We start from the raw sequence: 23276 nt of genomic DNA on the forward strand, positions 1-23276 counted from the left end.
AAATGCCTAAGGTTCGTGTTTTACTATGAATATAATAGATCATATCTTGGACCCTCCGACTCAAGATTCCTGACTATGCAATAGATAGGAAAAGAGCAGGCAGAATGGTTGATGAGACCGCGGACACTAGGGAGAAAAGGAATTGAAAGAGTCAAAACTAGAAAGCAATGAACTAAGGGTCAGCTGACTGAGGTAACTTTACATTCTGGCGATCTTTTTTCAGGCACCGATAATCTCTAAAAGACATTGCTTTACATTTAGCTGACTTCCAAGTAATGACAAGCAAACAATACAAATGAAAAAGAACTTACAACACAGTAAATAGATTACAAAAAACATCTGCGTAGGTGGTGGCATACTTTGGGAGACGGCATTTATGTCGACGACGACATCATGGGTCGATACTATTCATTTATAAAACAAGCCATGCTATAAATTAAGCTTTAACTTTCCTTTTCCTTTCATGCAGATGACTACAAGAAAAGTTATTGGAAAAATAGACAAAAATCCCAATTCCCCTCGTGGTGAAACTCCGTGTCGAGTGTGGCTCGACATACGAGCTGCTACCGTTGCTAACCGTGTCGAGTCACACTCGACATCCGAGTGCAAAAGGTTTACAAAATAAATCACTCCTTAAAATGCAATTGCAAAAGTATGAGTCATGTATTAAATATTACCAATATGTTTTTATTCCAAAATAAATGGATTAAATAAACCTCTAATTTGGAGGTGACTTACTCATCTGATAATTACTACCAAGAAATTATGAATCATTTTGCTAAAATATCAATTAAAAAAATATGTGATTAGCCATGCAAGTAACTGCAAGCAAACCGTGAAAATGGCAATTTCCAACTTAAAAGAAATTAAAAATTACTGTTAGTTGGAAATCATTGTTCTCGCATAATCTTTCAAAACTATAGTAACTGCTCTTGGAACAATTGTGTCTCAGTAATGAGTCATTACAAGTAAAACACTCATCAATAGAAAGCCAGGTAGTCATATAGTAGAAATAAAAAATGTTTCAATTAAATCAAGGGTTTATTTATGTTAAGATTGGCAGAAGAGCTCATTTTTTGTGCTTCCCAGTTGAAGGTGCAATTTTGAAGATCAAAACTTGAACTTCAGTAGTAATTCCACATTTTACAGTTTCCCTTTCACAAGATATGACTCATACAAGGTGTCCACCCATTCAGAATGCCTGGGGAAAACCTAGACATTCTGATATAAACCTGGAAAATCCTTCTTTCTGCCTAACTTATTTTTTAAGAACCTGAAGGATAAGGCCCCCTCGTTACCTTCTTCCTGGGCCTTATATGACTGTAGTTGAGACAGGGCTGCAATGCAGGATTCTGGGTCCTCACACAGTGATGTCATTTGTTTCCTGTTTACTACACTGACCAGATTCTCCCTTTAAAAAGTATTGTCATCTTTTGTTTTAGTCAGATGGGATATATATGGATGGATATATGGGTGGAATGTAAAATCAGAGTAAGGTAGAAGGAAGGATAAGCAGTTAAATAATAAACTGAGGCTGGAAACAAATAGAGTGACAGAAGTATGGTGGCCTATTCAGTGCAAGAATATGGAAAGCTTATAAAGGAAATGAAAATGGTGCACTGTAGAGGAATGTGAAAGCACTGTCAGGGAAAAAGACTGGAAAATCTGTGCTTGCAATCAAAGATAAGTCAAGAAAATTATTAATTGAACCAGGGAATAGTCAAGAGAGATGGTATATTGTAAAGACATCAAGCCATCAATCTTAGACGTATAAAGATAATATGGCATTGATGAGGATAGCTTAGGTAAAGGCTCAAATTGAAATGAAATAAAGCTGTTGGGGTAGGAAAAATTCCCGCAAAACTATTTTAAGGTTCAGAAAAATGTGGGAGGAAGAGTATTTATGGAGTAATTCACGAGGGAACAATTTGACCAGAAGATTTCATCATATCAGTGTTAGTTCCTGTTCCAAAAAAGGTAAAAGTAGGCATATGTGAGGACTACAGAACAATAAGTTTGATTTTGAGCACAGCTAAATTGGTTCTCAGTATCTTGGGTAAGGGGATGGATAGCTGAGGAAATTATTACTCATGGTATAATCAGTTCGGTTCCGATCAACCTGCACTTGACTCAGACTGCTCCGGTACATGTGGCTGATAGAGAGGCTGGATGGACAGTGTTAGGAATAGGGGTTAGACGGGTGTCCGTTATCACCCGTGCTTTTCAATGTTTACGTGGAGTAAATGGTCAAAGTAGTTTGGGAACAGTTGGTGATAGGAATGTAAGTCGGTGGAGAATTCATAAAATCAGTTAGGTTTGCAGATAATCAAGATTTAGTTTGCCAGTCAGCCAAGGGATTGCAAGCACTGGTCAGTTGTAGGTATGGGTTAAGAATAAATTTAAAAGATAGGTAATTAATCCTTTATGAGTAAACATGTAATGCATCAATGCTCTGGGAAGAAATATGTGTAGCAGATGCCTCTGTCTTTTTGTTCCCATGTTGTGATTGGTAAAGATGGAAAAAAATTGAGCAGTGATTAAATGCTTTGTGAAGAAAGGTATGAAAGAAAAGTAAATTCATGCCGACTTTCAGAACACACTCGGGGACTTTGCTCCTTCATATTCAACTGTTGCCAAGTGGACAAACGAGTTTAAGTTTGGATGGGACAGCTAAGATAATGATTCACGTAGTGGTCGGCCAAAATGTGCCACTGCCCCAGAAGTCATTGCAAAAAGGTGTCAAGTGGTCATGGAGAATTGCCAACTGAAAGTGCAAGAAATCGCTGAAGCTGTAGGGATATTATCTGATTGGGCATATCACATTTTAACAGTGGAATTGGATATGAGAAAATTATCTGCTAGATGGGGGGCATGACTCTTGATGCAGGATCACAAATGCTTCAGAATGGAAATTTCCGAACAATGTTTGACCCAAACTTAGGTACACTACTCTGCCCCAGAGACCAAACAGCAGTCCAAGCAGTGGAAACATGTTGATTCACCTCCACCAAAGAAATCAAAGGCAATATGGTCAGCCAGAAAGACGATGGCTTCAGTTTTCTGTGATGCAAAAGGGATTCTGCTGATCGATTATCTTCCCAATACATTCGATAGATTCAGGTGAAATGTAGTGGAAGTTTGTCATTATGAGAAAAACAAAACCCTGGCCCCTACACAAGAAAAGCCCAAAAATGTTGTTTATTTATGTCGTCGTGTTTGCGGGTGATCTTTCCTATAAGATTGCCCAAAAATTTTATGAAATAAAGTTGAATATATAATTTCATAATCCTCATACTGTGGGAAAAATTCTTTGCCGCAACAAAGACAAACTAGAACCCATCCTACAGTCCAGCATTTACTAAGTGAAGTGTGATTCCTGTTACTTGTGCTACATAGGCCAGACTGGAAGAAGTTTCAAGACAAGAATAAAAGAGTATGAAAGATGCTGGAGGACTTATGCTGAAACGACACTCCTACCTAAGCTTCTACTCCGATCATCCCACTCATGTAAATTTCATCCTGAGACTCTGCACCGCAAAAACAAGGGCAAAAGACTTGATATTTTAGAACCACTTGAAATGATACAGTTAAACATGAATGCTCTGTCAATTGATCCAATTTTTTATAAACCACTCTGCGCTCCTAAGAATCCTGTTTCCACTGCAAACAGTGGAACTCCCTCTCTCCAACCTACTCCACCCGATGCAGTTTTTCCCATCCACCCACCTGACTACCCTTCACTCTTAGTTTTGTGTAGAACAACCTTTCCCTGATCCCTTATTAGAATCACTTATACATCATCCCTCAACCTGCCTCTGTCCCTTCTATGTCCCCTTCCTGCCTAACCCTTCTGCATGCCTTCCTCCTCTCTACCGTCAGGGTACCAGCTACCTGCCACCGTCCTCTCAATAATGGCAGCAGATACACATCCTTTCCCTCCCTCGCGTTAACCCCTTCATTTCTTTGGTATCTCTCTTGCCTTGGGGTTTTCCATCTTTCCCCTCTGTCCCCACCTACCCTACTCCTCAATCCTTTTCTTCCCCTTTCCTCAAACATGTAGAAATACAATGTATTCACTATTTGACATGTCTTATACCTGAAGAAAAACACGTAGTATGTTACCAATAAACTTGTGGAAAAGTGCAAATTTGTTTTTCTCATAAGATGATCTTTCCCTTTGATAAAACAATTACTGGAAAATACCACGCTAGCCTCCTGGGCCAACTACATAAAAAAATACACAAAAAAGACCAGGTTTGGCAGGGAAGAAAGTCGTCTTTCATCAAGACAGTGCACGCTCATAAAAAGTGTTGTTGTATCACTAAAATACGTGAACTAAGGTACGAATTGTTGCCACACCCACCTCATTTGCCTGGTATGCCTCCATCAGATTTCCATCTCTTCCCCAAACTGAAAATTTTCCTTTGAGGACTGAGATTTTGGTAAAGCAAAGAATTAATGGCCGAAGTTGACTGATATTTGGCAGGCCTAAAGGAATCTAACCTTTGAGATGGGATCAAGACATGGGAGCATCTCTGGACCAAGTGCATTAGTGTAAAGAGAGACTACATTGAAAAATAGAAAAGTATCACCGAGGTAAGTCGTTTATTTCTATTCCATTTTGAGAACTTTTATAACTACTCTAGTAGGAGCTCATAAACTTGAGCAGGTGGAATAGTTACCTATTTTGGAAGTGTTTAGGAACAAAACGGTAAAAGCAGTGGGGGACATAAGAAGAAGAATTGTGTTAGGCAAAGATGCTTAAACAGGAAGGAGGTTATCAATTGCAAGGATGTTGAGTAATGATGTTAAGAAAAGGCTCATTTAAACTTTGATATGGACTCTGGGTTTGTGTGGAAACATGGTCATCAAAGCAGGACAATAGGCATATTTTGGGGGCATTTGTAATGTGGGATGAGATGAAGGATGGGAAAGGTGAAATGGATAGAAAGGAAAACAAACAAGGAAGTGCTAGACATGTTCTGGGAGGAGAGTACAAGATATTGTTGGGGGAAGTCCAAAGCTGGTAGGAAAGATGGATGCAGAGCATTTTGAGTGTGAATGGGATAGTGAATTCTGTGATTGAGGGGAGAACGCTATACAAATGAGAAAGTGGCAAAAATAGAAAAGGTATGTTGGACATAATTAATTTAGGAAGGAAGTATGCTGAATTGAAGATGGACTTCTTTAAGTGTCAGATGTCTGGTTGTGTTTTGTTAGGAGAGGTTAGTGTATTTATCGATGTACTGTAGTATAGGCTGTGACCATCCTAAACGAAACTTAACCTGTATAATACTAATAATTATTATTATTTTATGACAGGAAACTGCTGAGGTGAAAATATCCATAAGAGATTGTCTGCTTACTCTGATGGAAGCATTTAAAGATCTTTGTGTGGGACCGCAACGTAATAAGCTTGAGACACATTTGGCCATATTGGTGGAGCGGGCCTCAGAACCTATGGCAAGGATGTTGGCAGTAAACTATGCTGCCTCACTCTTCCCTCCAGATCATGCAATGTCTCGCTTCATCCTTTTAATGGCGACAGGAGATCGGTGAGTGCATCTAAGAGGGGCATATAATTGGCTAATTTTAATTTGGGCATGATATTTTCTCTTTGTCGCTGGTTAATATAAATGATGTTTTATAAAAAATGCTGTCATTGTGCTAGACTGATTGAATGTCATATAAGATGTCTAAACTCTTGTTTCAGTGGTGTGGTACCATAGAGGGCTACCCACTACTTATCTTTGAGCTATTTATTAGGCTGCAAAATGGCACCAATAAGTACCATTGGGGTTCCATGAGGTTATCAGCCATTATTTTAAATAAAACCCATAGCTTCGGAAGAATTAGAGCAAAATTTTGTTTTGCTCTCTGACATTTTCATTACTCTCTTTATCTATGAGTTATAAAAATGAGATGATCATGTACAATGCTTTTGCATTCTCAAGCCTCTCAAGACTGAAGCAAAGTCTTCACTTATGAAGTAGATTGGTTGCTACAATATTATAGAAACTGAGCAAAACATTTCTTATACAACCTAAACTTGAAAGCCATCATATTTCAGTGAAATATGTAACATTGTACTATGTAATGTATGTAATTATAGGAAATAACTCATTATAGCTGCAGATAATTTTGTGGTTAGTAAAGTGAAAGTAAAATAAACAATGATTGTGAGGGAAATTCAATCTTTATAATTGAATTTTGTTAGTTAGAGGACGTATGTTCTGGTTAACTGCATTTAGCATGTTCATTTAATTTTTTTGCAGTCAAAAAGAGGTGGCCTTGGAGGCTGGAAGAGCCCTTTATGGTTTTGATTCAGAGAAAAAATCTGATAGTTCGGAAAGCAAGCAGTGCCTCCCAGTTCCCAGCTTTTTAAGGATGAATTTGTGCCTCTCCCTAATTGCAGAAGCTAGAGTACAATCTAACAAACAAAACCATCAATCTAGTAATCCAGCGCTGCCATTTCCTTTGCTCATAATGAATGAGGTGAGTAATTGTACATCCCTCTGGTGAATACATAATATTTCTCCTTTATATGCTATGCTAATGTAAAAATACACTGTTACTGTTGTGAATAATTGACATTACTGCAAGTGGCATGGAAAATGGGAAATTGCCCAAAACAACTTGCCCAGGCTTAGGAATTGAGCATTCATTATTTCTTAGAAATGTTTACAACCATGATTGTAAATAAATCAGCTGATATATACCATTGTTTTCCAGGTCAAGAATTGTATTCAGTATTGTTAAAAATTGGCTGAAGTCTTTGAGTGAAATGCTATATTCTCATTTGTGCTTACAAATGGTCAACTTTTTACTTGAGACATTTCATAGAACCATTCTTTAATGCTGTTGGTAATGCTTCTGGGAACTCTGGTTTTTGGATTTGTATTCTTGATCTGGGAAATTAATTTCTTATTTCTGTCTCAATATTCATAGATGCTGATCTACTTGAGGATGTGCCTTCTCAGGGAAGTGAATATTCCTGCCACTAGAACTGTTTCATATCACCCACAGTATACAGTTCCTAAAATAAGAGATTTTTTAAGTAACCTCCTTAGTGCAGAAGAGTCTGAGGGAAATACTAATTCCAAATCCATGGGAGCCCTTGATAAATATTTGCATCTCATACAGCAGTATTTGAGAGCTCAACCAGGTCATTACTCAAAATTCTTTGCATGTGTTTATAATTTCTAGATGTGAGTGCCCTTAAATTAATATTTGAGATGTTTTTCCATTTGTTTTCAATGAAGTGAGATAGAGGTGATTTTTTTTCTCTGCCACTCTAAAGTTACTATGCACAATGATTATTACTCCTGTAGACTTAATATCTTAGTAATTTTGAAATCATCATACTAATGAAAAATATTGTCAATTTCTTTTTAGAATTCATAGTGCTGTGCTGCCTTTTGGATTTGGTTGGAAGTTTGCCAGACTATTTTGCTCCGAAATTTTTATCTAATTTGAAATGGTTGGAGGTAAAAATAAGTTTCATTATAGGATGTAAATTTTTTCCAACATCATTAGAAATATTTTTTTCTTGTTCACTACTTTCTTCATTTTAATTAATTTATCTTGCTTGATTACCTTTTAAGAATGTTATATATGTTGCTTTTAAAATAATACTCAATGAAATTAAGCTCAGGGCAAAATACCACGTGTACTTTTTTTCAGAGCTTTGTTTTTTCTCCATCAGAAGAAATAAGGGAAGTTGGTTCAATAATTTATGGTTTTGTTGTTGCTCATGGCTTAGATGATGGTGATTACAATCAAACAATTACAAACCTCCTGCGACAACTAGGAAAGAAGGTAAATGGGCAATGGAAATATCTGATCAAAATTTCAATCAGCTTTTAAACAGTTGTATCTGTATATACAGATTCACAAGATATAATAATATCAATTTTATTTTATGATCTGGGATCGGAAGATGTGTAGTCATTCTCAATAAAACTGTATTCTGTTTCTTACAGAATCTAGACACTCAGCATGGGTGTATATTAGCTATATGCTACTGTTTGGAACGCCGCATTTACATGAAAAAGAGTCAGGAAACGGAGTCTGATTCCAGTGTCTCCTCACTCATCTCAAGGTCAACGTACAAGAAAGGAGTGAAGGCGATAATTCCCTTCCTTGAGCACACCAACTCCATGCTGGTCACTGCAGCATGCACAGCAATTGGTATTATTGGTCGCTCTGCATCTCTCCCCCTTCCAGATGGACAGCTTGATGAATCCAAGCAAGATGGTTCTACTAAAGGGAATCATCAGCTCACCAGCAAAATGGATGTAGTCAACAAACTTGGGGCTGTGATGGTCAGCCCTAACTACACAAACAAAGTTTGTAACTTTTTGTTTTTCCTTAGGTAAAGTGTAATGGTTTTTAACAAAAGAGATACTATAATTTACAGCTTTGTGATTAATATCATACTGTTATTATTAGTAGTAAATTAATTTCAAAATTTAATCGATTGAAAGTTTTCAATTTTTCATTCCTGATTCCAATGCCATAAATTCCTTTTTTTAAACCAGTTAATCCCAGTTATTAAAATTAATGCTCAAAAGTGTACAATTGTATGATGAAACTACTTGATATAATTTAACGATATGGCATAACATCAATTCAGTACAATTTCTGAAATTCAGGAAGGAATGCACCTAAAATGAATGTTTAGTGACTTAATCTTTGAAACAATTAAAATATGAAATAATTTCATATTATTATACTTTCTGTATTTAATATTATTTCAGCACGGTAAACATATTATCATTTAAAATCTGCAATCTAAAATAACTTGTTCTTTCATTCTCCTTTAACATATTTTAAAGTGGTATTAAGAGAGCCAACCATGTTGACTCAAGCAGGTTGAAGGTTCTTTCTTTTCTGTCACATTTTTTATACTGATCTATGTCAGAAAAGAGTGAAAAATGTTAAAATGTTCACAAGTTAAAATTATGTCTTTGCATTAACAGATTGCCTTCCTAACCCATTCTAATATGTGATGTGCGACCTCCAGCCAATGGCATGCCATGTCCATTATATTAAATGAATTTAGTCAATGAAATTGATTTGTACAGACACTTATTGTTACAATATGGCAATGCATGCTATGAAAATCATGCCAAGTCCTCAAAATGTACAATTTGTTATTGCTAACAGTTTCCTGGTTGATATCCATGTTCATATTATGTAAAATGCCCACATTGGTTACCGGTGTATCCTAAAAATTCATCAGAGTTAGCTAACAAGTAATGTATTTTAAGTCACCATCAGTGATAACATGAACTTGATACAGTGAGTGAATTTGTAGGGACTGTGTCCTCTTGTAATTTTGAGATTCAACTGTACTTTCATCCTGGAGTAGAATCAGCTTTCTTGTATTCTACTAGGATTTTGGTTCTTGGTATTCCGGGCCTCCCGTGCATTGCTTGAGTTTGAGCTAATTATTGAAAAATATGAATCATTGTGGGGAATAAAGGGATGCCAAGTGCGTTAAATTAATTAGTAAAAATGTAGTCTGTGCAAAGTGTTATGTCTCACCATTAGACAGCAGATTCAGATTGTCATATTCAAACGATTTGTGTGCTGATAAATTGAGTGTGATTGGTCAATCAAAGTGCCTACTGTTATAACAATATTTTTGTGGTTTTTCATGATGTTTCACTTAATGAAAGTTGTCACATCTAGGGTGAATTTTCTTGTTTATTCTGCAGGACGACTACCATGTCAGAGATCTCGATAACTGTATTTTTTATTTTTCCCCCCTCTGTGAAGATGTTAAAATTGGTACAGATATCATTAAATATTCTAAGTAATATTGTTTGGGTGTTAAATGAGTACCTAGGTATTTGTATTGATCATCAATCTACCACTACTTGGTTATCTCATACTGTACTGTAATTTCAATTACTTTGTGCCACACATGCATATCTATACATATTTTATTTTTTCAGGAAGGAATGAGGGTGAAATTGGAGGCTGTAAAAGCTGCAGGCTATCTATGTGTTGGGGAAAATTTTCCTCACAGACAACTTGTTATTAAAAAACTATTTGATTTAGCTCAAGTTCAAGTAAGTTATAACATTCCACTTGCTGTAGTTTTTTTGTCAACCCATGAAAACATTTTGGTAAAGTTTTTAATTAATTACTAATGCTAAGACAGCAAAGACTTGATATAAGTTAACCTAATGGGACTGTAGACATTAGCCCTTCACAACAAAGTTACCCAGAATGAGTGGTTTATTTTGTGAAATACATATTTTTTCTGTTTATTCACTCCTGTTTGGTGTTAGTCAAATAATTTCCATAATTGTTTAAGAAGTTATTGGGAGGTTTTAAGAATGGAAAAATACATGAACATGAGAGTGCTTGTGGTGGGATTATGAAGACTCATAAATGGAATGTATGAAATAGCTGGCGATAAGTGACCGACATTAATCCATTGCAGATATTATTATTATTAATTATCCTTGGTAATGGTCGCGGTAGTCCAGGGGTTAGAGAGTTGGACTGCTGACCGGAGGGGCCCGGGTTCAATTCCCGGGCAAGGCACTCTGGGCACCTGTAGCTCCACCCAAGCTGTGTGATTTTTCGGGTACCAAGATCTTCCTGGGAAACCATAACCAGCACAGGGAAAGGAACTGGCCCCCCTACCCTGATATATGAATTTCACACGCTGTTCGGGCTTTGTACTGGGTAATGGGAAGAACTGGAGTTAGGAATGAAAGTCATTGGGGAATTCATAAAATCAGTTTGGTGTGCTAATTATCAAGATTTTGTTTGTCAGTCAGCCATGGGATTGCAAGCATTGCCCAATGCATTGAAAGTTAGTGCAATAGGTATGGGATGAGAATAAATGCAAACAAAATGCGATGTGGTTTCCCAGAAAAAAGAAGGCTATATTAAATCTCAAAATAAGAGTTAATAAACGGAGCAGGTGGAACAGGTTACCTATCGTGGAAGTGCTCTGGACCAAAATTGTCAAAGTAGTAGGGACATAAGGAGAGGAATTGTATCAGGTTTAGAAGTTTTCAATGAGAGGAGGGAATTTGTGGCGGGGACATTTAAGTAAGAATGTTAAGAAAGAGCTCGTTTAAACTAAGATATGGACCATAGTAATGTATGGCATGGAAAAAAGTCATTGAAGAAAGATGAGTGACGTAGATTAGAGGCGATAAATCCAAAGAATGGAGGAAAGTTGGATATAGAGCATTTTGATTGGCAATGGTATGTTTAAATCTTTAATAGAGGGAACTTAGGCAAATGAAGAAGGGGTGCAAATAGGATAGGCATGTTGGGCTGAATGAACGGAGGAAGGAAGTATGCGGAATTGAAAATTGACTTATTGCAGTGTTGGATGTCAGGTTGTGGTTTGTTGGGAGGGGTAAGTAAATGGTTGGTTTTACTGTTTTATGGGCTGTGTCCATCCAAACCCTATCTTAACCGATAGAATACTGTTAGTAATAATTGTACAAATAATTCACCCATGAATAAGAAAGAGTTGACTGATAAATTGGCCATTACTTTTGATTGATTTTCATTAATTATAAAAATATTTAAATCATCCATGCCAGTGATGTACATTGTTTTGAGCAGGAAAGATTTATAATTCATTCTGTCGAAAAATTCTAAATTGATCACTTCAATCAGGCCAAATACTTTTACATTATTATGTGCTCACCACTTAGTGACTTGAACAGTGTATTGCAACTTTTTGCTACATTGAATTAAATCTGGTTTATTTTTTATAATTATTGTTTAAAATTAATGCATTGTATGAGCTAATGATGAGTAGTCATGTTGAGATATTTCTTAATCCCTTAGGTTAATGTAAGAATGGAAAAAACAATGACCTGTTGCATACTGGGTCCATTAGCATTTGCTAGTTCTGATCCCTGGAAATTTTCAAAAGATTCCAAAAACTTAGTGGAAAGCTGTGCAAAAGATGAATCCTGTGATCAAGTTGGTACTTGGATTTTAGATGAAATACTCACCAGAAGCAATGCAGATCCTTGTGTGGATATTAGAAAGGTAATAAGCTATCTCTCTAGGTAAAGAGCTGATACATCTTTATGATGGTAAAAGTTTTTAAAATTATAAATTACTATCAGCTATGCCCTGCTTTGCTAGAACAATTTCTCCTAACTATTTTAAGTGGATTTAATTTTTGTTATATTCTTTTTTCTGTATGCATGTACTGTGGTCATATTGTGTGGGTAAAAATATAAATATTTCTTAATAAAATATCCAATGTAATTTTGAAATACTGCAATGTGAGCAATATTAATGTTTGTAATTTGATCCATATTGCAATATAGTTTAATGTATAACATAATTTGATAATTATTGCTTGACAGTATTAGGTACAGCATTCGTGGTGTTGCTACTTTTCTTTAAAAGTTTACACTTAAAGAAATACAAGTTCTGTCCCAAAAGTGGTACGACTAATTTTTTCTCTGATAGAAGGATGGACTGGTGGTGGTTTCTGTGGCTGGGTTCGAGGGAGGGGAGTTTCAGAAAAGGCTGGAGGCTGGTGGTGGTTGGCTCCCAGCCATTGTGGAGTGTGGATCATTCGTTTGCAAAACCTCTTTAACATGACCTCATTGCATTCTGTCATGAACTGGTTATTGGAACAGTGCTATGCCATCAAATTTTGCGTGAAACTGACAAAACCAGGAAAGAGACTCATGGCATGCTCAAAGCAGCTTATGGTGATAATGACGGTAGATCGGGCATATTTTAAGCGAGACAAGAGTTCGGGAGGGTATTTATTTTATTTATTTATCGACTTATTGGGCGAGGTTGGGACTATTAGTCCCTTCTTCCACCTAACCCTACATTACAGACATTATGGTGAAGACAATTACATACAACCAAGCCCTAGATGGAGGGAAATCCACCTTGGCGGGAATCAAACCCGCGACCTTTGGGATAGTAGGCGAGGACGTTACCCCGCCGCCACCGAGGCCGGCTAGGGTAGGGAAGATGTCGAAGACGCAAAATGTTCAGGGCGCCCTTCGACCTTGAAAATTGACGAAAATCTTGCACGAGTGAAGGCTTTGTTAGACAGGGTTTTTAGGTTTTGTTCGCATGATTTCTGATGCACTTGGCATCCCTAAAAGTGATGTGCATCAACTTGTGACTGAAAACAGGGGCATGAGAAAGGTGTGTGTGAAGTTGATGCCATGAGCACTCTCAGAGGAACCGAAGGAAACATGTATGCGGATCTGCCAAGAGCTTCTCAAACATACCTCAGCCACCCTACAGCCCTGACATTGCCCCAGCAGACTTTTTCCTTTTCCCCTGCCTCAAATCTGTGCTGAAAGGACGTCACTATGACTCGGTGGAAGCATTATAATAGGTTATGAGAAGAGAGCATAACAAAATTCCAGGCGCCACCTTTCAGAAGGCGTACAAGGCATGGAAAACTCACTGGCAGTGGTGTGTGGACACAACAAGGGTGCTATTTCAAAGACTTATGAGTAAATGTATCAATTGTAACGATACATTTTTTTTAATCGTCTCAGTCCTACTACTTTTGGGGCAGGCCTTGTAATTAAAAGCCATCAAATTTCACAGTTGCAGTTTACTGAAGAAACATTTAAAGAAATAAACTGAGGCTATGAAATTTTACAGCAGCCATTTACAATGTACAAAAGCATCTTCCCAGCCATTGCTATCAATCATAATATACATTTATAAATGTTATAATTTCTAGTGAAAGAATGCAGCTTTTAAATTTTTCCTCCTCATTTAAGTAAATGAGTTGCTTGTAAAGTCTGAATGAATAAGCTGCAAATGTCAGCAAGACAAACTCAGGAGTTGATACCAACATTTCACATGAAACACTTGGAACATCCATCATACAGTCACAACTTAGCCTCCAGTGATTTTTATCTTTTTGGTCCATTAAGAAAATCATTTTTGGTGGCTGACCTTTTGAAAATGATGGTACCATTGGCCATAGAGGTTACTTGTTGGCTGCGACAGCAAACAAAAGACTTGTTCCAAAGAAACTGCGGGAGATGCCGCAGCAGTAACTTTTAACGGAGTCATCCGCTAATGTGCAGCTCAATGCAACAATTTCAGAGTTTAGGATGCCTGGATACACTTTAGAGTAAGAGGACGCCTCGATAGCTTAACTGGCTAAAGCAGTCGACCGGATATTGAGGGATCTGGGTTCGAATCCCAGTCAAGGTGAATGATTTTTACACTCTGAAATGTTGCAACAAAAGACTTCTTTGCTGCTAGTTATCAAGGACTTGTGAAGGGATTGGATAAGTGCATGAATGTATAGGGTGACTGTGTAGAAAAGTGAAATAAATTTCAGGAAGTTACTTTGATTATTATTGCCAGTTTTGCAACTTATTAACTTTCACTCATATATAAGAAATGTAGAAATCGTTTTTGCCAGTAATGCTCTTATTATTGGTGTATACTTTTTTCTCAGTTTAGAATTGGTATGTTGCCTTTGGTGTTTTTCCATCCAATTGGTGTCCTTCTTTATTATAAGATAAAAAGACAATGAAATTTTCTTCTTACTAGGCATGGTTTCGGTGGATTCCTGTTTTGCTAAGGTGCTGTACCTGTGAAAGGGAAATGACTAAGCATTTAGTAAAAGGGATTCCAGACTTAGTTGTCCTGAAAGTGGAAAAAAGGAGTAAGTACATTTTATTTAACTATGCCATATATATTTGATTTTCTCCAGGTTGAAACAATTATAAACCTCTGGGGATATTATTTTTGCTTGAAATCAATTGAAACTTACTAAGAGAAAGCTGTTGTGTATTCTTTTAGGTTAAACCAATTCCCTTGTGGTCACTTTATTCATGAAAGAGTACCTTAGGTTTTAATCATATGAGCATGCAGTATTTATATTGTAAGCCTTTTTGTATTTTGTGCTTTGGCTAAACCTATGAAGTGTATGGTATTGAGGACACTATCTTAGTTTCTCTCTCTTTCAGCATTTTCATCAATGCCGCCAACTTTGTTAAGGCTTGTGGGGTCAAGTCCATCAATTGGTGAGGTAATCAATTCTTATATTTCCATGTAAATCAATTCTCTAACCTTCAACAAGCATATACAGCTTTATCAATTTAAAACCTTGCTCCACTCTGTTGTTTAAACTGCCCAAATACTGTCATTGTAGCTTCTGCTTTGAATTTTTGGGGACTTTCCATTGTTTTATTGCTTTTAGTGTGTACTGTGGAACCTCATACAATGAGCATAATTCGTTCTGCAATCTTTCTTGTAAAGCAAAATACACTTACTTTTTGCATATAAAATAAGGTAAACTATGATAATGCATTCCATGCCAAAAAATATAAATTATGTACACGGTTAATTCGAAGAAAATTATTTATACATTATTTAGAATTGTGGATCATCATCTTCTTTTCTTCTAATGTGGAATGAAGCAACCAGATATGCAAACTCGATTTGTAAAATGAAAAAAGAATCAAAATAATTAGTTATAATTTATGGTATATTCCTTATTCTATTTTAAAATAAAGCTGCCTGGAGACATTTGTGTTTGCCATTGCTTCAAAATTTTGTAGAGATGCGATTTTTGGTGTGCATTGCCACTGCCTCATTAGGGCGATGCCTCGTATGGCCTTTCATTGGCTTGTGGCCTTACAATGCATTCTCCTCTATGTATGCAGATATTGTTTTGCATTGGCATCTTTTTCCTAAAGAGACCTGTCTTGTCACAATTAAAAACCCATTAGGGCAGGTAACCCTCAGAAGCTACAAGCTTCTTTAAGTCACCAATGAAGTTTTCTGCTGCCTTTGGGTTAAAGCTTGCTGCTTCAACATTCCTCACAACGCCGTGGATGCTGGTTCTTCTCGTAAACTTCTCGAACCACTGCAAGACTCCTTTTAAATACTTTTTCAGCCATTGATGAACCTGAAATCTTATTACCGAGGTTAGCAGATTACACTTACCTCTTTTCACAAAAGATATTCTCGTTAACGGTGTTGCATGCAATTGCTTTTTGTTTATCCATACCAGAAGCAACCTTACAACATCGTAGATCAGTCTCACTCACACCATTTTCCCAATTTTCAATGATTTTACCTTCATTTCTGCTGTTATTTTAATTCTCTTATGACTGTCTTTTTACAGATTTTGCTTCAGTAACATTTTAAAAACTATGCCCAAAATATTATTAAACTTTCCACAAAATAATCACAAATGATGTGTCTAAACGCAAGTTTGGAAAAATGCAATCACTATCAACAGTAAGGTGCTAGAGAAACAAGGGCTTAACATAAACTGAGGGCTTAACACAAACTGATGTAGCAGGGGTGAAATAATTCTGGGAATTCCCCTCCTCTTGTCACTTTTCATTTTCAGGACCAATATTTTTTTCCTCAGAAATGTGAAATACTTGCAGTGTGAAATGCTCATTGCACATGGTTCCACTGTACAGTTATATGAGTTTGGCATGTTATTTATACTGCCAGCAAATTTACAACTCCCAAAAGTCCTTCACCTTTGGAAGTGATGAAATATATTTTATCTTTACCATCCCAGGGTTTCAAGCATTTCAAATGAACCTGGCATTTTGCATTTGCAAACTCACGTTCATTTGAATATCCTGGGTTTTGTAACCACTTCTATTGACTGCCTAGTAGTTATAAAAGAAAAGTTCCAACAGTTTTATATCTAAAATTCTATAAGAAGATATCAAAATCTACAAATATTGAATAGCAAGCAACTATTTCCCTCAGTCTTTGCAGGGTGTAACTAGTTAAAACAGATGGAAACACTGAGTGGATTTTCTTTGATGAATTTGGAGCAACCCAAGTGTTTTCGGAATGGTGAGACCCCAAAACAAATTGTAACTGGTGAATTTAAACCATAACCCAAGTTAAAACCAAAATTTAGGAGTGCCATTATGAGTTAGGGTCATATTAACCTAGTGGATAGAATATCTACCGAATAGAGCACTCTAAGTCACATCCAGGTGATCCTCTGCATTTTGAACTGCATATTGTCAACTTCACCCAAGGGGTGATTTTTTTAATACTTGATATTCATTTTGGGGCCTGTTGAGTAAAGCATTCAGCTTCTCTCACCAGAGGATCTGGGAGGACCCATTGAAAATCCTCAACCCAAGCATGGGATATATTTGAATTCCAGACCTTACTGGAAAATAAAGTGACCACACTATCCTGATGCATGGATTGCTCATACCATACTCTATGGGGATCAAAACACTTGAGAACGAGGTGGTTTGAAAAATAGCTACACAACTCCAGAGCTTCACCATTGTTCCATAATAATTAATCATAAGATGTCTGAAAATTGCCCATTCTGTAGGAACAATCATCATTGGAAGCCTTTGCTTTTTTTATCCCCAGTTTGATGTGCATATTAGTAATTCAGTTCCTGTTTAATTGGATTCTTAAAATGTGTGACAAAAAGTGATGATCCTTGCTGTAAATATTTCACACAGTTTTTTTGCACATCTAAACTATATGGAAATATTTAACATTTCTCTTTTTTGATGTAGCATCCTGCTCCATTGCCATTGCAGCCAATGCCAACAGTGTGGAACCCAAGTCTCAAGTTGCCTCCACAAAAACCTGTACTCACGCTTTCCAAAGTAATTAATGGTAAGCAGATAGATGTATGGCAAATGAGGTCTAACCTGTAACCAGTCTGTCAAATGATAGTGCTCTATCCCTTGGGTAGTGCTGGTGGCTGCACTAGTTTGTAGGGTGGCATCCTGAATGTGAGGTTGGTGGGAAGTGCTGGTAATGAATTATAAAATATCATGAGAGAAAAAAACTATCCTCCATCGAAAAGCTCCTGCTGTGCTAAGGGCTGAAGAGATAATCTGGGGGATTAAAGTCTTCTAAAAGAAATAACATAATGGTACACTGCTCATTGAAACTACCAACAACGTACAAAGTGAAAAACCACTTTGGATGAGAATGCTCCTTGATTGTTACATATCTGTAGAGATTCACTGCACCTTAAACACCTGCAGGGGAGCCAACAATGATTTGAACTTATTAACCATGGAATTTGAGGAAATAGAAAACATATATCCTCTCAAAGCATTAATAAAATAATAACTCCTTACCAGGTGAAAGGGTGAAGTAATAATTACTACCTTCATTATCTTGATGATCACCATGAGCAAACTTCCCAATATTGCATTAATTAGTTTTGAATCAGTACCAGTCCATCCTTTCATCCCTGCTCCCATGTGTTGCATTCAATGCCACAGCTTCAACCATGCTGCTACCAGATGTGAGGGCATGACTACCTGAGGATAAGGAAGAACAATCATGAGAATGAAAGTGCCCCACCAACCCATCTTAGATTAATTGTTGCAGGGCAGGGGCACCCTGTGTACTCTCACGATTGCCCAAAGATGGATGAAAGGAAAGTCACACATGTAGAAATAAGAGTAACAATTTCAGATTGAAATTGTTGCATTGAAATGCACATTAGTGGATGACTCCATTAAAAGTTACTGTTGTGGCATCTCCCGCAGTTTCTTTGGAATGTAGACATAAAGATGCTCGACAAGATCACTTACCTAAAGACAAGGAAGAAGTACTGGGAACAAATGTTACTCAGTGGTCTTAAACTTACTTGGTGATTTCAATGCCCACAATTCTTAATGGGGAAGTTCTGGCGTATGATGTAACCATTAAAGATGGATTTGATCTAGTTTTATCAAAGAGCAAAGAGTCTTGCTTAATTTTACTGAACAATAAGGAAAAAAACTGATTCAGTTCTTTCACTGGTGACTTCTCCAACATTGACCTTGCAATATTTTTTAGCAGTGTGGCTACAAGCTTAATTCCGTCCATGCCCAATGATTTATGTGGGAGCAATCACTCCCAAACTTTACTTGCAAAGGTAGGATGTTACAAAACTTATTTATCTAGACTGAAAATTGGAATACCGGTTCCTGAAATCCAGCAAAATGGTAAAGTCATAGTCATAGTCCAGTGATAAGATCCCTTTTTGTAGATGGCCTCACCATTTTTGTAGGGCCTCCAGATTAAGCACAACAAAGCAAGCTCTCTCTGTGGCTGTTCATAGGTTGTAGAAATGATAAAAGAAAATGGGGCTTCAGTTCTCTGAGGTAAAAACAAAAAAGATGCGCCCTAAAATATTAAGTGGAATATCCTCAATTCTCCATAAATTTAGGTAGTAATCCACAGCATTTTACGAGTCCGTTGCATTCCTGGGTTATTATTCAACCAATGGCTCACCAGGCAGCCACATGTAGGAGCTTTGAGAGACAAGTGTCTTAAAACCTTAAATTCACTATGCTATATCAGCTGCATCTCCTAAGACACTGACCATTGTATAGATTGTTGGCTCAGTCTAAACTTGACCATGGCAGTTTCATTTACTCATCAGGGAGAGACCAATACTTAGCCCCACTGATGTCAATACACAATTCAGGAATATGATCGGCATCAGGGACATTCAGGACCAGCTCAGTTCTGAATTAATACTTGGGAATCAGTGAGCTACCACTGGACATCCAAAGGAATGTTCTTATGTTTAATTATGTAGCCAAGCATTTATCTATGATTTATCACCTCTGTTTAAATATTGTTTTTAAACCTTGGCTTTTAAATATTTCAGCATTGACAAATGTCTATGATGCCTTTCAGGATTCATTTTAATGATTTTATGTTGAAAGCTAATTTTGTTTTGCTGAAAATTTTACCCAATTATGTAGGGGTTCCTCCTCCCATTGGGACTGCCAATTTCTATTGTTTTGGTGCACAAAATCATCCACCACTGCAGTGGAGACCAAAGTAAAATTAGCAAGTTGTTGAGCCAACACCCCAGTGTTACAGCAATCAATATGAATGATTCAAAATTGGCAGGTGGAACTGCGCACTCTATAACTTCTTCCTATCTTGGTCTTATTCAAGTAAAGATCCACTTTGTAGCATCTTCACAGCTTAGCACTTCATGATTAAACTCTCCCTTTGTAAAATCCACTGCAGTAACAGATGCTTTCTCATCTGCTTGGGCTCATTTGGTGCATTACAATCCTATTCTGGATATTTTCCCTTTAACCAGTCCAAAAAATTCAGTCAACTCTCTTAGGCTTAGAAGTTCAGAATGTTAACATATTATTCCTGTGGGTTCCAGGGCACATTGGAATAGCAGTAAATGAGATGGCCAATACAGTGGCAAAAGAAGCTCTAAGTAAGTGGCATTTGTATTCACAATCTGTTCTGGCATAAGATATAAGGATAAAGCCAAAGAGAGTATGTTAGTTGCTAAGTGGAGAACAATGTGGTATGCCTTAAATAAAAGGTTTTGGGGTGTAGAACCAGAAGTCTCTCCATGGATGTCTTCATCAGAGATGACAGTGAGAGGTGGTCATCACCACATACCTAAAGATAGGGCACTGTGCCCTAACTCATGCTTATCTCTTCACTGAGGATAAAGTCGGACTGTGGTGCAATGTGAGGAAGATATGAATATGTAAATATGAGGGGAGACCTTGATATTTTTCTTGGTGATAATCTTGAAGTCATATCCAGCATGATTTTGTTTTGTAAGGAAGACAGTTTGTTTAACACTTAAGTATTAGTTGTAGAATATTAATTTACAAAGTAAATCATTGGGGGAAAAGGATATTCTAAACATTCTGAATTCCTTTCTTTTCCTCAATAAAGACACAGTAAGGTGCAAATGACCTCAGTTGTCGAGGCACCTAAAAAACTAAATTACTACTGCTACACAAATCCAATAAATAATTAATAAGAAGTTTTCAGTAATGGATTTTTTAACTCGGTAATTATTTTTCTTTTAGGAGTTGTTCTATCCTGGAATGTCCATATAACATCAAATCATGAAGAAATTGGAAAATACCAGTTGTTTGCATACCAGGAAAGTAACTTTCCCCCTTCAACTTCATTGTGGAAAAAGGTTGGGGATGTGAAACCTCTAAAACTGCCAATGTCATGCACTCTGTCACAGGTATGAATTCCCCATATGTTTCAGATCAGTATTTTTGGATGAATTATATTGTGTCATGTTTTCCATTTCCAATAGAAAATCAATTCTTAGCAAGTCATGGTTCACTACTCCAATAGTTAATTTAAACTAAAATGACCCTTTGATAGTTTTGTCAAATATCATCAATGCCACAATAATGGTTAAGTAGATCTTAGCTAGATGCTAATGATTGTCTATGCTAATATCGGGTTTTGTATACGACAAAACCATAGTGACACCACTCACTGTAAAGGTTTTATAAAATAAGTACCTCGTCTTAATTATTCATTTTTTCTTTGCTTGGTGAAATCTATTGTTCTCTTAGGATTTCATTCATAGGATTTCAGTCATATTTGACATGCCCTGTGCTTGTAGAGCTGAAACCAATAGCTTCTTAAAAATTATGCAAAACTAAATAAAGAAGAATTTCTATTTGCAATACATGTTTATAAATAATAATTCCTGTATGCCATAATCAAGCATGTACAAACAAGTTTTCACTTTCACTAATCTTCTGTTGGTATGTAATTCATTTGTAGCAACAAAAGCATGCCTATCACTATTTTATCAATCTCTGCTAAAATTAATTGAGTTTTATTGTGATGACTTCTATTTAAATTGATAATTTTGAATCCAGAGCTGCATAAGGATGATTAAATAATAAAAGATAATAGATTTTAATTTGGTAAATTCCAAAGAAACTGCGGGAGATGCCGCAACAGTAACTTTTAACGGAGTCATCTGCTAATGTGCATTTCAATGCAACAATTTCAGAGTGTAAAAATCATTTGCCTTAAGGCGAATGATTTTTACACTCTGAAATTGTTGCATTTAATTTGGTAGCTATATTGCCATAATTCTTGAGTTAATTTATTATATTCATGGAATTATTGCTGTCAAATGTTATTATGCCTGATATCACTCAATCTTGGTTTATTTATTTTTTACAGTTTACTAAAGGATATAGGTACTACTTTGCAATACGAGCTGTGGATGTTCATGCCAGAATTGGGCCATTCAGCAAGACCCTTTCCATTCTCTTGTCTGACTCATAAAGTACATATGATGATGTAAAAAAAAGGTCTTATGAGGAATGACATACACCAAGAGGGCCTTGAAAGGTGATTTAAGGAAATGCCTTTCTGCGGTTTTTACTTGGCTGTACTAAATATTGTCTGATAATCAACACCATTTTATTGTGTTGTGCAACTGAAAAATTATGCCAACTTTTTGAAGAGTAGAGAAACATTGTGCTGAAGTTCAATTTTAAGGTAAAATAACAATCTTCAGCTATCTCGGCCAGAAATAGTTTATTTAATGACTGTTCCTTCCTGCCATCTTTGGTTGTCATGCAGGTTCAAAAAATGCTTTTTTTGTACATAACTTTTTTCTGTATATTGACTAAAAATTGTTAATGAAGTTCTGTGTTAACAAAATCATTGATTATCATTTCTTGTCAACTTCAAGACTTGAGGTATAAGGCAATGCCAGTGTGCCAGACAGGTGGATTATGCACTTTCCTGCTAACCAGAAGGTTGCGGATTTGAGTCCTTTGACAGGCATAAGTTGTGTCAATCTTGAAGTCAATTGGCCCTTGGGGAACCTGATGACAAGCCAACTGCTTATCAAGAACCCAAGGGGCACACAGCACATTAGAGGCATCCGGAGGACAAAAAAAATTAAGGAAACATTAAAATAAAATGGGTACAATTAAGCAGCAGTCTTGTATGTAATTGTTGAGGCAGTATTCAATATATTTAAATGTGATTAAGAATCGAAAAAGTTATCCCTGAGCAAGCAAGGTTGGGGTAACTCAGTTGAATGAAATCGGCAGTGGAGGGCAACATTGGGAATATTTGAGAGTGATCCGAAACTATTACTCAAACTGTCAAAAATATTAACCATCATAAAGCTGTGTTTTTCACCATAGGGAAGCCTATCTGTGTCTATGAACACAAATGATAGAGAAGGAAGAGGGAAAGAAAGGGTTTGGGGAGGTGGATGGGGTATGTATGTCTGTACAAGGGGAGAGAGGTGAGAGTAGAAATAGGGTATCAGTGAGTCCTGTTGATCCCAGAAATTTCAGAGTAGCTGGCAGTGAGCCATCTCTTAAGTTCTCATCTCAATGCTGCTGCACACTCCAGGAGGGGTTTGATATTGGAGAGGGTAAAGCATCTGTCAAAAGTTTGGTGATCATATCAGATCGGTGATATCTGATGATAATCTTCTATTGATCTAATACCAGTAATTTGCATCCCTAATGGTCACA

The 23276-nt window shown here is 36.7% G+C and overlaps 1 protein-coding gene across 2 annotated transcripts in view; it reads left to right on the forward strand.

The window, feature by feature from the left end:
• LOC139697423 (proteasome adapter and scaffold protein ECM29-like) overlaps window positions 1-22668 on the forward strand; it is a 42927-nt gene extending 20259 nt beyond the window's left edge. Inside the window, exons 12-25 of one of the 2 annotated variants that reach the window (XM_071596122.1) lie at window positions 5323-5555; window positions 6276-6495; window positions 6949-7165; window positions 7396-7487; window positions 7684-7818; window positions 7983-8348; window positions 9963-10079; window positions 11833-12039; window positions 14554-14668; window positions 14973-15034; window positions 17529-17631; window positions 20153-20209; window positions 20823-20989; window positions 21958-22668. In XM_071596122.1, coding sequence (XP_071452223.1) covers window positions 5323-5555; window positions 6276-6495; window positions 6949-7165; window positions 7396-7487; window positions 7684-7818; window positions 7983-8348; window positions 9963-10079; window positions 11833-12039; window positions 14554-14668; window positions 14973-15034; window positions 17529-17631; window positions 20153-20209; window positions 20823-20989; window positions 21958-22062 — 2196 coding nt within the window. In that variant the 3' untranslated portion in view covers window positions 22063-22668. The remainder of the gene's footprint in view (window positions 1-5322; window positions 5556-6275; window positions 6496-6948; window positions 7166-7395; window positions 7488-7683; window positions 7819-7982; window positions 8349-9962; window positions 10080-11832; window positions 12040-14553; window positions 14669-14972; window positions 15035-17528; window positions 17632-20152; window positions 20210-20822; window positions 20990-21957) is intronic. The other variant, XM_071596124.1, reaches the window with a different exon arrangement.
• The last annotated feature ends 608 nt before the right edge of the window (window positions 22669-23276 follow it).

This window comes from Hetaerina americana, unplaced genomic scaffold, assembly GCF_022747635.1.
Source record: "Hetaerina americana unplaced genomic scaffold, ioHetAmer1.1.p SCAF_76, whole genome shotgun sequence".
NCBI classification, from domain to species: Eukaryota; Metazoa; Arthropoda; class Insecta; order Odonata; family Calopterygidae; genus Hetaerina; species Hetaerina americana.